The 13711-nt window shown below is 46.4% G+C and overlaps 1 protein-coding gene across 1 annotated transcript in view; it reads right to left on the bottom strand.

Annotated features, from left to right (window-relative positions):
* LOC145409625 (uncharacterized) overlaps window positions 1-13711 on the bottom strand; it is a 42319-nt gene that overhangs the window by 16084 nt on the left and 12524 nt on the right. The window contains exon 2 of the mRNA XM_080279979.1: window positions 12204-12996. Coding sequence (XP_080136105.1) covers window positions 12204-12972 — 769 coding nt within the window. The 5' untranslated portion in view covers window positions 12973-12996. The remainder of the gene's footprint in view (window positions 1-12203; window positions 12997-13711) is intronic.

Below are 13711 nucleotides of genomic sequence, written 5' to 3'. Positions count from 1 at the left end.
CGTCTCCCATACACAAATACCCCTTCCCCTCCCCTTCCCCTCACACCTGCGAAATCCCTCCCTTCTCCCACTCCCACAATCATCCCGCTCCTCTCACCCCTTCCCTTCCCCCTACACTACCCCTTCCCTCCCCTCTCCCCTACGCACGCCCCTCCTTAGGCTCACCCCTCCCCCTCCCCAGCCAAGTTGGAAGCGAGGTCAACCACCTCCGCAAACACACACACACACACACACACACACACACACACACACACACACACACCAATCTGACACAAGTTCCTCAGGCAAGATCTAACAAAAATAATAATAATAATAACAATAATAATAATAATAATAATAAAACTTCCAACCACAAGGCCAACCACAATCGGAACAATTATTTCCAACATTACGAACAGCAAAATCGTTCCGGATGTGATTCAGGCGATATTTGTTGTTATTCTTCTTCGCATTCGTTCCCATCTTCCTCCTTCCTCTCTACCTTGTTTATTATCCTGTCGAAGTAGGTCTTTCATCTCTCCACTCTCTTCCTATACGCAGCCTCTCTCTCTCTCTCTCTCTCTCATTCTTGCTGCTGTGAGATTTTATTCACTTTTGGAGACAACTAATATGATGAGAGATCCATCTGATATGTATAAACTCTTTTCATCTTAACCTGCCAAAGATTTTCGTTCGTTTGCAGCTTATTTCAGGTTGCTTAATGGTGAAATAAGACAATACTTCAGCTCTATACCCTTAGCACAGCACATCTTCGTGACTAGCATCATATTTTGGCGTTAACCTGTCGCTACAACTCACCACTGAAGATGGAGAGATGGCAACCACTGACCATTTTACAGATATTTTTTTATGAACGAAGGCCACCTATAATCTCGTGTATGGATTTTTTTTCCCCCTTCATCTAATCATCCTGTTAAAAAAACGTTGAAGTGAAAGGGGCATTTCAAGGCCTCTCCTCTGCCTTGTAAAATAATCAGCGAGATTGGAAAACATTTAATACTAGTAAATCCTCGGAGTGAATGGGTAAATGAAGGTAATACTAAGCCTCTCCAGGTAGAACACTCACCTACGCTGAATAATAAAGTCAAAAGCATGAAGAAAATATAAATGACGTTCTGAGGTTGAAGGGGTTCTCTTCTTCCTCTCCTCTCCTACTTCCTCCTACCTACCTTCTTTCTTCCTCCTCCCATTTCCTCTCCCTCCACTACCTCCTCCTCCTCGATTCTTCCTCCCCTCCTGCTCCAAACTTTGACTTCTTTCCCTCTTCCTCGTCTTCCACAAATCTCTCCTCCTCCTCAATCCTTCCTCCCCCTCCTCCAACCAAAATAACTTCCTCCCCCTCCTCCTTCCCACACCCACTTCAACTCCCCTCCCCCCTCCCCAGTAAGCCAACGACTTCTCCCAAGGCCAGAATGACTCGGGGAGGGGAGGGGAGAAGAGGGGAACAGAGGGGAGGAGAGGGGAGAAGTGGGGAACAGAGGGGAGGGGAGGGGAGAAGAGAGGAGGGGGGAGGGGAAGGGAGGTGGTAAGAGGGGAGGGGAACAGAGAGGAGAAAAGGGAAACAGAGGAGAGAAGAGGGGGGAAGAGGAAGAGATGAGGAGCATGGAAGGAAGGGGAGTGGGGAAAGAAAAGGTAGGTGAGAAGGGGAGAGGGAATGGACTGGGTGAAAATACTGGAATGGAAAAATGGGAGGGAGAAAATGGAAGAAGGGAGAAAAGTGGAAGTGGGATAATAGGAGGGAGAGAGGGAGACAGAGAGAGAGAGAGAGAGAGAGAGAGAGAGAGAGAGAGAGAGGATGGGGGGGAAGGGTATAGGGACAGAGAGGGATTTAAACCCAGCCCCAAGTACACAACATGCCACACATACCTCCCTCCCCTCCCCCATATGGTCTCTTCTTTCCTCTTCCCTTCCCTCCTTTGGCCTTTTCTTTTCCTCCCTCCGCTTTTCCTTCTCTTTCTGGTCTCTCCTCCTCCCTCTTCCTCTCTCCTCCTCCCACCCTTTCCTCCATTCCTCTCCCATATGGTTTCTTCTTTGCTCCCCTCCCTTCCTTTCTCCTCCTCCGCTTATGGTCTATCCTTAACTCATGTCTTTTTTCCTTCTCTTTTTCTCTCTTCTTTCTCTCCCTCCTACCTTCGTTACGGTACCACCCTTTCTTCCCCCCCCCCCTCGCTCCTTCCTTCCCTACCTATGACCTCTCCTTTTCTTCCCTCCCTTCCTCCCCTCCCCTATTCTTCCCTCCCCACATCACTTACCCACTACAATACTCCATTCTCTCTCTTCTTCCCCCTCCCTCCCCCATTCACGTATTCTTCTCTTCCATACCCCTTTCTCCCTTCCGGTAATTCTCTCTCTCTCTCTCTCTCATTCAATCTTTTCCGCATTACATCCACTCTCTCAAACAATTTCTCTTCCTTGTTAATTCCCTGCTGCTTTAATTGTCCACTTTTCCCTTCCCATTCCCCCAGAAACCCCATTCCCTTCCCTCCTCACCCCAGCCCACCCACCAACACCCCCCCCCCTCCTGATCTACCTACCTTCCACCAAATTCTTACCTGCCTGCCCTCCTTTCCTTCCCTCCCCCTACTATTTGAACCCCCCTTCCCTACAGGTAACCATACATATTTCTCTGCTTCTAATCTCCCACTCCCTCCTCCCTCCCCTTTCTCTCCCTCCACATCCCCTCTACCTTAGTCCCTCCTCCAAACCTCCCACCCAACTCTTACCTACCCTTCCCCCATTCCTCCTCTCTTAAAGCTCCCTCTCAATCCTGATCTTTCCTCCCCTTCTCTTCTTCCTCTTCCCCAATCCCCCTCCCACCACCTAATTCTTACCTGTCTGCCCCCTTTCCTCTTCCCCTTTGGTTCGAACTTCCCCCTCCCCCTTCCCCTCCCACTCTCAGAAACTCGTCCTCCCTCTACCCCTCCCTCCCCCCCCACAATCCAAGGCTCCCGCGGTCAAACACACGGCCGCCATGACTCTCAAAAACGGAACAGGTGTTAATTGTCTTCTGCCAATTTTTAAAGTCCCCCCTCCGATTTTCTTTCATTTCAGATGTGGGAATAGAAAATGCAAAAACCTGTGACCCGTAAATGAATATTAGGTTCACTGCAATTATAATTATTTTTTTTAATGTGTCCCTCTTTAGTCTTTATTATTTTTTTTTACATGGGGTGTTTTCGATGTTATTGGATATTTCGAATTTGATGTTCTGGATTGTCAAGTTCATTTAGTTTCCTGTTCTTTTGGATTTATTTTTTTCTCCCCTTGCGTTTCCACTTCCTGTTTTCCTCTCTCTCTCTCTCTCTCTCTCTCTCTCTCTCTCATCACCTTCACCTCATTTCCTCTCTTAGTTTTCTCCACATTCCGATGCGCTTACCTACTTTTCTTTCCACATTTCCTTCAACTCAGCCCTCCTGTCTCTTACAAACTCATTCAACTTTATTCAGTCTCTCTTCCCTCACTCCTCCATATCTTTCCCCATTTCCATCAATTTTCTTTCCTTCCTTTTTTGAATCTTCTATCCCTCCTTCTTCTATTGCCCCCCCCCCCTCCAACTCCCCTTTCCCTCATTTAATTTTCTTGTTTAACCTCATCCCCAAAATCTCCCTTCTTTCACTCCCTCTGTTACTCTCTCTTCCTTCCTTCCACCTCCCCTTCGCCCTTCCTTCAACATGTCTTCTTCCTTCCCTTCCTCCTCCTTCTCCTCCTCCTCCTCCTCCTCTCTCTCTCTCTCTCTCTCTCTCTCACCCCAAGTTCGAGGTTAGTGACTCAAACATAGTGGGTCAACGGTACAGCGCCTTCTGCTTACTCACTCGCTTTACTCTTTATACACGCCTCTACCCATTCATTATCTTTTGTTTGGCGACACCTCTCTCTCTCTCTCTCTCAAGTTTCGCCTCCAGTCCCTTTTAATTCTTCCTCTTTTAATACTGTCTCCATCCCCCACCCTCCTTCTCTTCCTCCTTATCCTCCCCTCCATCTCCTTTTATTCCTCTCTCTCTCTCTCTCTCTCTCTCTCTCTCTCTCTCCAGTGACGCATGACGACTACCTTCAACTTTATGTCACAAGAGGTGCACTTTTTCACTTACTTCTTTCTTTCTTTCTCACACCTGCTCCAGGCACTGTTTCTTCAGGAGTGCTTGTCTGTCTGCCTGTCTACTTGAACGTGTGTGTGTGTGTGTGTGTGTGTGTGTGTGTGTGTGTGTGTGTGTGTGTGTGTGTGTGTGTGTGTGAGAGAGAGAGAGAGAGAGAGAGAGAGAGAATATTGTTGCTGTGTCTATTTCTATGCACATTTGTTTATTTATGTGGGTGTGGGGTGTCTGTCTGCGCATTACAGTTGTGTGTGTGTGTGTGTGTGTGTGTGTGTGTGTGTGTGTGTGTGTGTGTGTGTGTGTGTGTGTGTACATATGAGCGTCTTCATATGAGCGTCTGTTGTGTCCATGTGCGTTTATATGTCTGTTTCCTTATGTACGTTTATGCAAACATCTGGTCTGAAGTTCACATATTTTGCTATTTCAACTCTCTCTCTCTCTCCTAATCTGAATAGCACTTTGAAAGGTGACTTGGAGAAGGCTGTCTGTTCGCCTGTCTAAGCTGTCTACTGGGCACTGTTTGGAGACCTACAAGTGCTGTCTCCCTGGCTGTACCTGCTGTCTACCTGCTGTCTGTACATATCACATATAATACTGCATCTACAAACATTAGCACGACCACACCAACTACTATAATTTTCATGTTAATCTTCATACATTATTATCACTTCCATACCTCTCCTTTCCCTATCATTACCATCATATGCTCACCTTTTCTACGAGTGCTAAATAATCTTTCCTAAATAATAATTAATAATAATAATAATAATATGTAACTACCACCCTTCTCTTCATCCTTTCTATATTCCAATTATGGCCATTCCTATTAACCCAGCCGCCTTACTTTATCTATAACTCAACTACCACCATTACCACTCTCCCTCCATAACCATTAATAACCATCTTTCCACAACCACAACTACCACCATCCATCCAAGACCATCTTTTTTTACAACCACATCTATCACCACCACCATCCACCTACCAAACTTGTTTCTACAACCACTACCACAACCACTCATTTACTGCCAACCACAACTAGAAGCATCAGTTTACAATCACTCTTCTACAATAATAACCACCTCTCTACAACCACAACTACCACCATCCCTCCACAACCACCACCACTATCTACGAGCATCATCCATTTTCTACCCTCTCTATAACCACAACCACCACCACAACTACCACAATCTGTCTACCATTCCAACCAGTCCTAGTACTACTTCCTCGCAATGTCGGTTGGCCTTGACAGTGAGAGCCCCCCCCCCCCTTCTACCACCATCGGCGCCACCTGTTCAATGCAGGATGCGCACCAGCGATTCTCTTTAACACTTATCTAGCGGTCTTTCACCTACCACCATCCCTGCTACCACCACCACCACCATCGCAGTCAATTCACCACCATCATTACCTAAGTCTCTACCACAACCACCACTCGTCTTTCACCTACCACCATCATTACCATCACAACCACCATCGCTACAACTACCTACCACCGTCGCTACCACCATCAGTAACTGCAATCTCTACCACCACTACTAGCATCACAAAAACCACAACTATTGCTGCTATCATGCCTATAACATATCACAAAAATTAACTACAACAACCATACTACTACCACAATTCCTATAACTTCATTAACCACTACCACCACCACCACTACCAGCATTTTCACTAGCCATTAAAACTACCACCATCTCTACCATTTCACCCATCACCATTTATTACAACCACAATTTCACCCTCACCCACCACTACCACAACAACTATTGCTACCATACCTACAACAATTCCACCACCAAGCATCATCTACAAACATCCTTACATACCATCACAACCCCTTCCTACCACAACTACCACCATGGCTACCAACACCCTTACTCACATACCAACACAACCCCTTCCTACCACAACTACCACCATGGCTACCAACACCCTTACTCACATACCATCACAACCCCTTCCTACCACAACTACCACCATGGCTACCAACGTCACCATCTCCCAGACGAAACCCCACAACTGGAGTCTTAAGTACACCTTGTAAGTTTTCTAAGTAACAGTGAGGTGGAATGGCAAAACTCACATTGAACAAAGTAGATACAAAGAGGTGGAATGGGCACACAGTCACCTTAAACCGGGTAGATAGATACGGTGAGTGTAGGCAGGATGTATGTACGTGGAAGTAGGGAGTAAGAAGACCTAGCAATGTTAGTTGGTCAGTAGGCTTTATCATGTAAACTGTAAGTGCATTAAATCATTTCTACCAGGGGGAGTCTTTTATGTTACTATTGCCTCACCCCAACCTAGACTAGAAAAAAAAGGCATGGAGGTGGTGGCGGCAATACACGATCTTTTATGCAGTTCAGACGTCCGGTAATGAAGGGGTTAATGAAGGCTACACCTAACCCCTCCATTCAAAGCCTCTCCAGAAGTGAATAAAATCGGCCGGCGGTGGCAAGCATGAATGACAGACGTAATCGTATTAAGTAGACGCTCCTGATTACCGACAGACATTTAAATCCCTTCAGCCCGACGGGAGAGGGGAGAGGAGAGGTGGAAGAGAGAGGGGAGAGGAGAGGTGGGAGAGAGAGGGGAGAGGAGAGAGAGGGGAGAGGAGAGGTGGGAGAGAGAGGGGAGAGGAAAGGCGGGAAGAGAGGAGGGGCTGATATAAAAAGGAGGGAGAGAGATAGGAAGAAGAGCAAGGGAGGGAGGGAGAGGGGAGAGACGGTGAGGAGCGAGAAGACGCGGGAAGAGGGGAGGGGCTGATATTAAAGGGAGGGAGGGAGAGGGGAAGAGACGGTGAGGAGCGAGAAGACGCGGGAAAAGAGAGGGGAGGGGCTGATATTAAAGGGAGGGAGGGAGAGAGACAGGGAGAAGAGGGAGGGAGGGAGGGAGAGGAGAGAAGAGGGAGGGAGGGAGGGAGAGGAGAGACGGGGACGGGAGGGAGAGGAAGATAAGGGAGGGTCAAGGTTGGCTGGAGGGACATGAGGGAGAAAACGGATGATAAGAGGACAAACTGACGTAAAAATGGAGATAAAAGGGGAACACAGACGGCGATTAAATTATACTTGATGCAAAGAGAACAGCAAGACACAGAGTGCGAAGGAAGGAAGGAAGGAAGAAGTTCGTGGGAAGAATGAGTGAAGAGGGTGAGAAGAGAGGAAATGGTGTGGGACGGTAGTGGTGGAGAGGAGCGGAGGTGGAAGGAGGGAGTAGAGGAGGAGGAAAGACACGTGGAGAGGGAAGGGATGAAGACAGAATGGAAAGATGGAGGGGAGGATAGAGACAGGGGGAGGAGGCACTTGGGGAGGGAGGAGACAGGTGGGAGAGTGAGGAAGGGGACGGACAGGCAAGAGGAGGAGGGTGGGGTGAGAAAAGAAGGGTCAGGGAGGAGGGGGTGGGGCGGGTAGGAAGTTGGGAGCGGGGAGTGGCAGCAGAGAAGAGGAAGGGATTGGGGCGTGACTGGCTAGCAGAGAGGAGAGGGGAAGGGGAGAGGGAGAGGGAGAGGGGAAGGGGAGAGGGAAGATGGATAGCGGAAGGGGAGGAGAGGAAGAGAGGGAGGCGGGAGGCGTAGTCAGGTGGGTGGGGAAGCGGCAGGGGAGAAGCACAGAGAGAGAGAGCAAGGGGAAGGGGAGGAGAAGGGCGGGGATGGACGCGGGTGGTAGACTTTGCGGGGAGGGGAGGGAGTGTAAGTATGGGGAGAGGGGAGAGAACTGGAGGGGGTGCAGAGAGAGACTGAGGAAGAAAGGGGAAAGGATGGGGGAGCACTGGAAGATGAGAAGGCAAGGGGGTGTAAAGAGAGGTCCGGGGGAGGAAGTAGGGAGGGGAAGAGGAAGAGGGGAGGGGAGGGGAGTGCAGGAGAGGGTCTGGGAGGGGTAGTGCAGAGGGCGAGAGGGGGAAGGCGGGGATGGGGGGTGGGGGTGGAGAGAGAGAATGACGCAACCTACGGCGGCAGCGTGTCGCACCCCTGGCCTGCCCACACTCTCAGGAAACACCACACATGCCACGCCAACAACACCATATTGGTCTACTACACTACACCACTATACTGTACGCCGTCCAACACCACACTATTGCATCACCACACTACATGCCACGTCACACCACTAATACTACTGAATCATATTATACACCATACCCGTAAGACATCAGCACAATACACACCACACCTGCTAGGTCATCAAACGCCACGTAACAGTAGTATTGCACCACACTACACACTGCATCACCACACAATCACCATACGATAAACACTAATGCACACAACATACAGTACACCACATACAATACACCAGACCCAGCAACTGACATATATAACCTTGCAGCAAAACTACTACTAAGGTCGACTCTCTCTCTCTCTGAATCCATACAGCTCTGTATATCACACCGTAAACACACATCACCACTACCACAACAGCACACCAGGACACCAAATAGTACCACAACTGATCACACCACACGACACTACAGTACTACAACTCATCACACCACACATCACAATACCACAACTGATCACACCACACGACACTACAGTATCATAACTCATCACACCACACGACAGCACAGTACCACAACTCATCACATCACACACCACATCACCACAACTCACAACACCGCATGACACCACAATACCACAACTCATCACACCACACGACACCACAATACCACAGTTCACCACACCACACGGCAAAATACCACAGCTCACCACACCAACCTACAATCTCATCCTAGTACATCACTACACAGTCCCACACTAAATCAACGACACACACACACACACACACACACACACAAACACACACACACACACACACCTCCATTACACCACGTTAGTCCAATCCCGCCACATCACGCCGCACTGCCACATCACCCTCTAATGACTCAACCACTTACCTCTCTACCTCCCCAACGACTTAACATCCCATCACAACTAGCACACCGAGTCCAGTTCGTTTATTTTAACCTCACGAAGATCTTTATCCTATTTTAAGATTAGTTGAGAGCCAAGCATAGTCAGACTGGCAAGCCCATTTGACTAGTAACCATGGAGACGCATCCGTACCTCATAAACTAAGGCATATCTAATTTCAGGCAACAACATCTTATACAAATTAGTGAGTAGGCCAGTTCCGTCAGGTGAAAACTATTTGAATCATCACTACACATACTGATAAATCTCCACACTAACTCTTCAATTCCTCTATAATTCAAGGTTAGATTTGTTATTGTTTTCTTCAGATTATGAGATCTCCAAAGTGCGCCAGAGTTAAAAAGCGCGCGAGAGTTATGGAGACTAAGCCCTCCTAAGCAGACAAAACAACTTCCTCTAAGTAAAAAAACAAAAACATCTTACCAGCTTCAAGGATATGCTATAAATGTTCCATCATCATACTAAGAAAAAAAATTTTTGTCTGTAGCCATGAAATATATATTAAGTGTTCAATCATCATCATCATCATCATCATCATCATCATCACCACTTCGCATAATCTCTCCTATCAAGCATCATTATCTTACTCACCTTCCTATCTAGTCTAGTATCTTCTTTCAAAAAAATCTTATCTCTTATCTATATGGATTTTTATTAATCTTTTAAATCTCAGTCGTGCACTTTTGTCGCTACCTTCACACTTTGTTTTGGTGGTATTTTTTTGTCTGAGTTTACCTCGCTTCCTGTAACTTTAATGCCTACCTACCTGCATACCTAACTCACTCTCTGTCTGTCTGTCTGTCTCTCTCTCATATCTGCTTGTATCTATCCCATTCCTGTCTACCTCACGTTACCTCAATGTCGTATGCTACATATTCAAGACGTTGATTTCTCTACGCCACCCTACTTCATACTACCCCCCTCATCTCTCTCTCTCTCTCTCTCTCTCTCTCTCTACCCCCGTCTAACACGCCCCCTTGACAGTATTATTCTATCTTTTACGTAATCCCCTGACGCCAAAATAGATCTGCCTCAAGGTCTTGCCTGCCTAGATTCATGTTTATTTCTACACACACACACACACACACACACACACACACACACACACACACACACACACACCAAGCAAGACAGTAAAGATAACACACCTGATTTGATATACTGCTGGGTGAAAAACAATAAAAACTCGTAAAAAAATCAAGCCACACACACACACACAGCAAAACAGTAGATAACAAACACGAATCAATCAGTAGGGTGGAAAAATAAGAATAAAAACACGTAAAAATCAAGGCAGAGGAATATTAACAAATAAGGGGAAGATAAATATACCTACAAAGGATATGAAGTTGACGTCAGGAGCCAAGGTATGAAGCTAGATGTAAAGTTAAACCCCTTCAAGCAGATATAAAGTTAAGCCCCTTCAAGTAGATATAAAGTTAAACCCCTTCAAGTAGATATAAAGTTAAACCCCTTCAACTGTATATAAAGTTAAACCCCTTCAAGTAGATATAAAGTTAAACCCCTTCAAGTAGATATAAAGTTAAGCCCCTTCAAGTAGATATAAAGTTAAACCCCTTCAAGTAGATATAAAGTTAAACCCCTTCAACTATATATAAAGTTAAACCCCTTCAACTAAATATAAAGTTAAATCCCTTCACCTAGATAAAGTTAAACCCCTTCAACTATACATATTAAACCCCTCCAAATTGGTCTCGTGGTTTATTTTTCCTGCCTCCAGACGATTATTTTTAGGGATTTTTCAGCTTGGAGGGGTTGATATTAATTTTCCTCACCTCCCTTTACTTCTAGGTTCCCCTCCACAGCTGAATAAAATCGTCTGGTGGCATTAAGGATAAAATAATTAGGTCCTCGTACTAAAGGGGTTAATCACCATGACGTCATCGTACTAAAACGGTTAATCACTGACGTCATCGTACTGAAAGGGGTTAATCACTGACGCCATCGTACTAAAGGGTTGATCACTATGACGTCATCGTACTAAAAGGGTTAATCACTATGGTCATCGTACTAAAAGGGTTAGTCACTATGACGTCATCGCACTAACGAGGTTAATCACTATGACGTCATCGTACTAAAGGGGTCAATCACATCTATCAAAGTCTATTTCTAGTTTATCCTTTCTACCACCAGACGATTTTTGTTTTAATTTCGCTGAAGCCATTAATGGAAGCTACGTCCAAGCCATCCAGTTCAAAACCTCTCCAGACTGTATACAAAATAAACCGTCTGAATGCAGCAAGAATAAATAAATTAATAGGGCAGCAAGAATACAAATAAAGACATTCTCGGCAGAAGGATTTTAAAAAGTTACTCCATTTCCCACACGTGAAGGAGAAAAATATAAGAAAAGGGAAGTACAAGACGGAAAAATCTTGCACTCAGCATATCAGAAGGGGTGGATGGCACGATGTGTAAGAGGACTGCTTCAGATAAGAATGATAATGTGAGAGGTGGATGGCAGGTCAACATGAAAGAGAATGAGTAATGAAAGGAAAGACCAAAATGTTAACAATGAGGAAGATGAAAAGTGCTAAGTGGAAAAATAAAGGCATTAAAGGGTAGGGCGAAGGCACATGACACAACAGATAAGAATGGGTGATGACAAGGACGCAAATATGATGTAAAGGAAGGAAAAAAAAAAGGCAGTGTGTGTGTGTGTGTGTGTGTGTGTGTGTGTGTGTGTGTGTGTGTCTAAGAATAAGTAAACCTGGATAAACGAAAAGACAGGAAAAACACAGACATTATTTGGGGTGCGTACTGTTTGTTAATGCCCGAGAAAGGAGTGGCGAAAAGGAGGAAAAGAATAAGAAAGCGTTGATAAACAAATGACACGAGGAAAAATTTTAAAAGCGACCTTTGAGTCACGAAGTGTGTATTGTTGACCACTGTGAATGTACTGGAGGAGGAAAAGAATAAATTGGATAAACGGACAACCCAGGAAAAACAAAAACAAACAAAAAAGCTTGGAAATACAGGATAGCGTGGGCAGTGATGATGACTGTAAATGGTGCGAAGGAGGAAAAAGAATAACAAAAGGTAGATTACCGGAAGACGAAAAGGACGGCAGACGAAAGGAACAGTATTAAGAAAGGTGGATAAACAGATAACCCAGGAGCATAAATAAATAAATAAATAAATAATATGCTTACCGGTGTCTGAGGGTGTGTGTAGTGCAGATGGATGTGAATGATGATGCCGCTGTGGCTGCTTCAGAGTGAGGGTGGGTACAGGTGTGGGCAGACGGGGGCGATAGTAACAGTGGTCCTCGTGTATTGTGGCGTGGCTCTCCTCGTCTGTGTCTGTGGCGGAGGACTCTGAAGGGGTCTCTGGTCGTCTGTGGGGGTATGGGATGTCCTCCAGGTCGTCCATCTGGGAGTCGTCGTCATCCTCGAAGTCTGATATGTGTGTGAACCCCGCGGCACCTTCCAAGGCAGAGGAGTCCAGGAATAAGTCCGAGATGTGGGTACTGGACTCACTGTGGGTTCTCTTGTGGTTCTGTGAGTCTAAGTCTGTGTGGCTGTGGCTGTGACTGTGGGCCTCTGCTGTACACGTCCCCACCCACATGCAATCGTGCCGTAGTTCAGAGCCTGCCTGAGCGAGCTGTGTGCAACTGGAGCAAGCGCCGCTCCTGATGCCGTGGCGACAGGGCATCTCCCCATTCTCACACTCATCCAGGTAGTTGCCAAAGTCGATACATTTATCCAAGTCGACTGAGAAATCATCCAAGGCCGTTTCCAGTGAGGGTACGTTGATGGTGGGCACGGAGAGGAGGCTACACCCGCTTACTGTGTCAGGGAGATCATCAAGGTCCAAGCACACATCTCTGTAGGGCGAGCAGGGAGGCGTGAAGTCGAATTTCTTCCACATGTCGTTATCCACAGGCCATCCCCCCCGCAGCCAGTCCTCCTCCACGATCATCTCTCCGTCTGATGTCTTCACAATCTGTATACAAAAGAAATATCAAACTTACTTTTTGGTTATAGCCTACACAGATTTATTCCTACTCGTACTAAAAGATGTTTACCTCCCTGTATATATTACCGCATCTGTCCTTCATCTGACTTATCTCCTTCCTCTTGCAGTACATGACGCAACGCAACGCAACACACACACACACACACACACACACACAGAGCCAAACGCGCTCGGACATGATATTCACCTGCAGTCCATTAAAAAAAAAAAAAAAGCGCACACACCCGACACGCAGTCACTCTCTCGCCTCATAACGATGTGAGAAAAAACAGAAAATCAACTACCAAAAACAAACTGGTACGGAATAGGCGCTAGGGAGCCTCCTCTGCCCTACCTTCGCCACCACACGAGAAAATTTACCAAAGCCTGATAATGTGTACCTTGGTAACCTGCTTTGCCGACGAGCGTATGTCCCAACTCCTCCAAATCGGGGGGGGAAAAAAAACACACACCAAGTCCTCAAATCACCATCAATCTGACCGATTTTCCCACCTGAAGATGCGATGAGGTGAAGTCCAGCAACAGGAAAGGAGACCTATCAACAACTCCCCCTTCAACTTCAAAAATACACCTGCTGATATTTCTCACGTGTACCAAAGGTGTGGATGCAGGACTTACGCAAAGCAATCCCGTATCAAAGGAAACTGTTCACATAGCCAAGAACCGTGAAAACCTAAAAATA

The sequence above is a fragment of the Coenobita brevimanus genome, chromosome 82 (assembly GCF_032717465.1).
Source record: "Coenobita brevimanus isolate Jiangsu-jjx chromosome 82, ASM3271746v2, whole genome shotgun sequence".
Taxonomy (NCBI): domain Eukaryota; kingdom Metazoa; phylum Arthropoda; class Malacostraca; order Decapoda; family Coenobitidae; genus Coenobita; species Coenobita brevimanus.
Note: the sequence above shows the minus strand (reverse complement) of the source record. Positions and strands in the feature narration are given on the sequence as shown.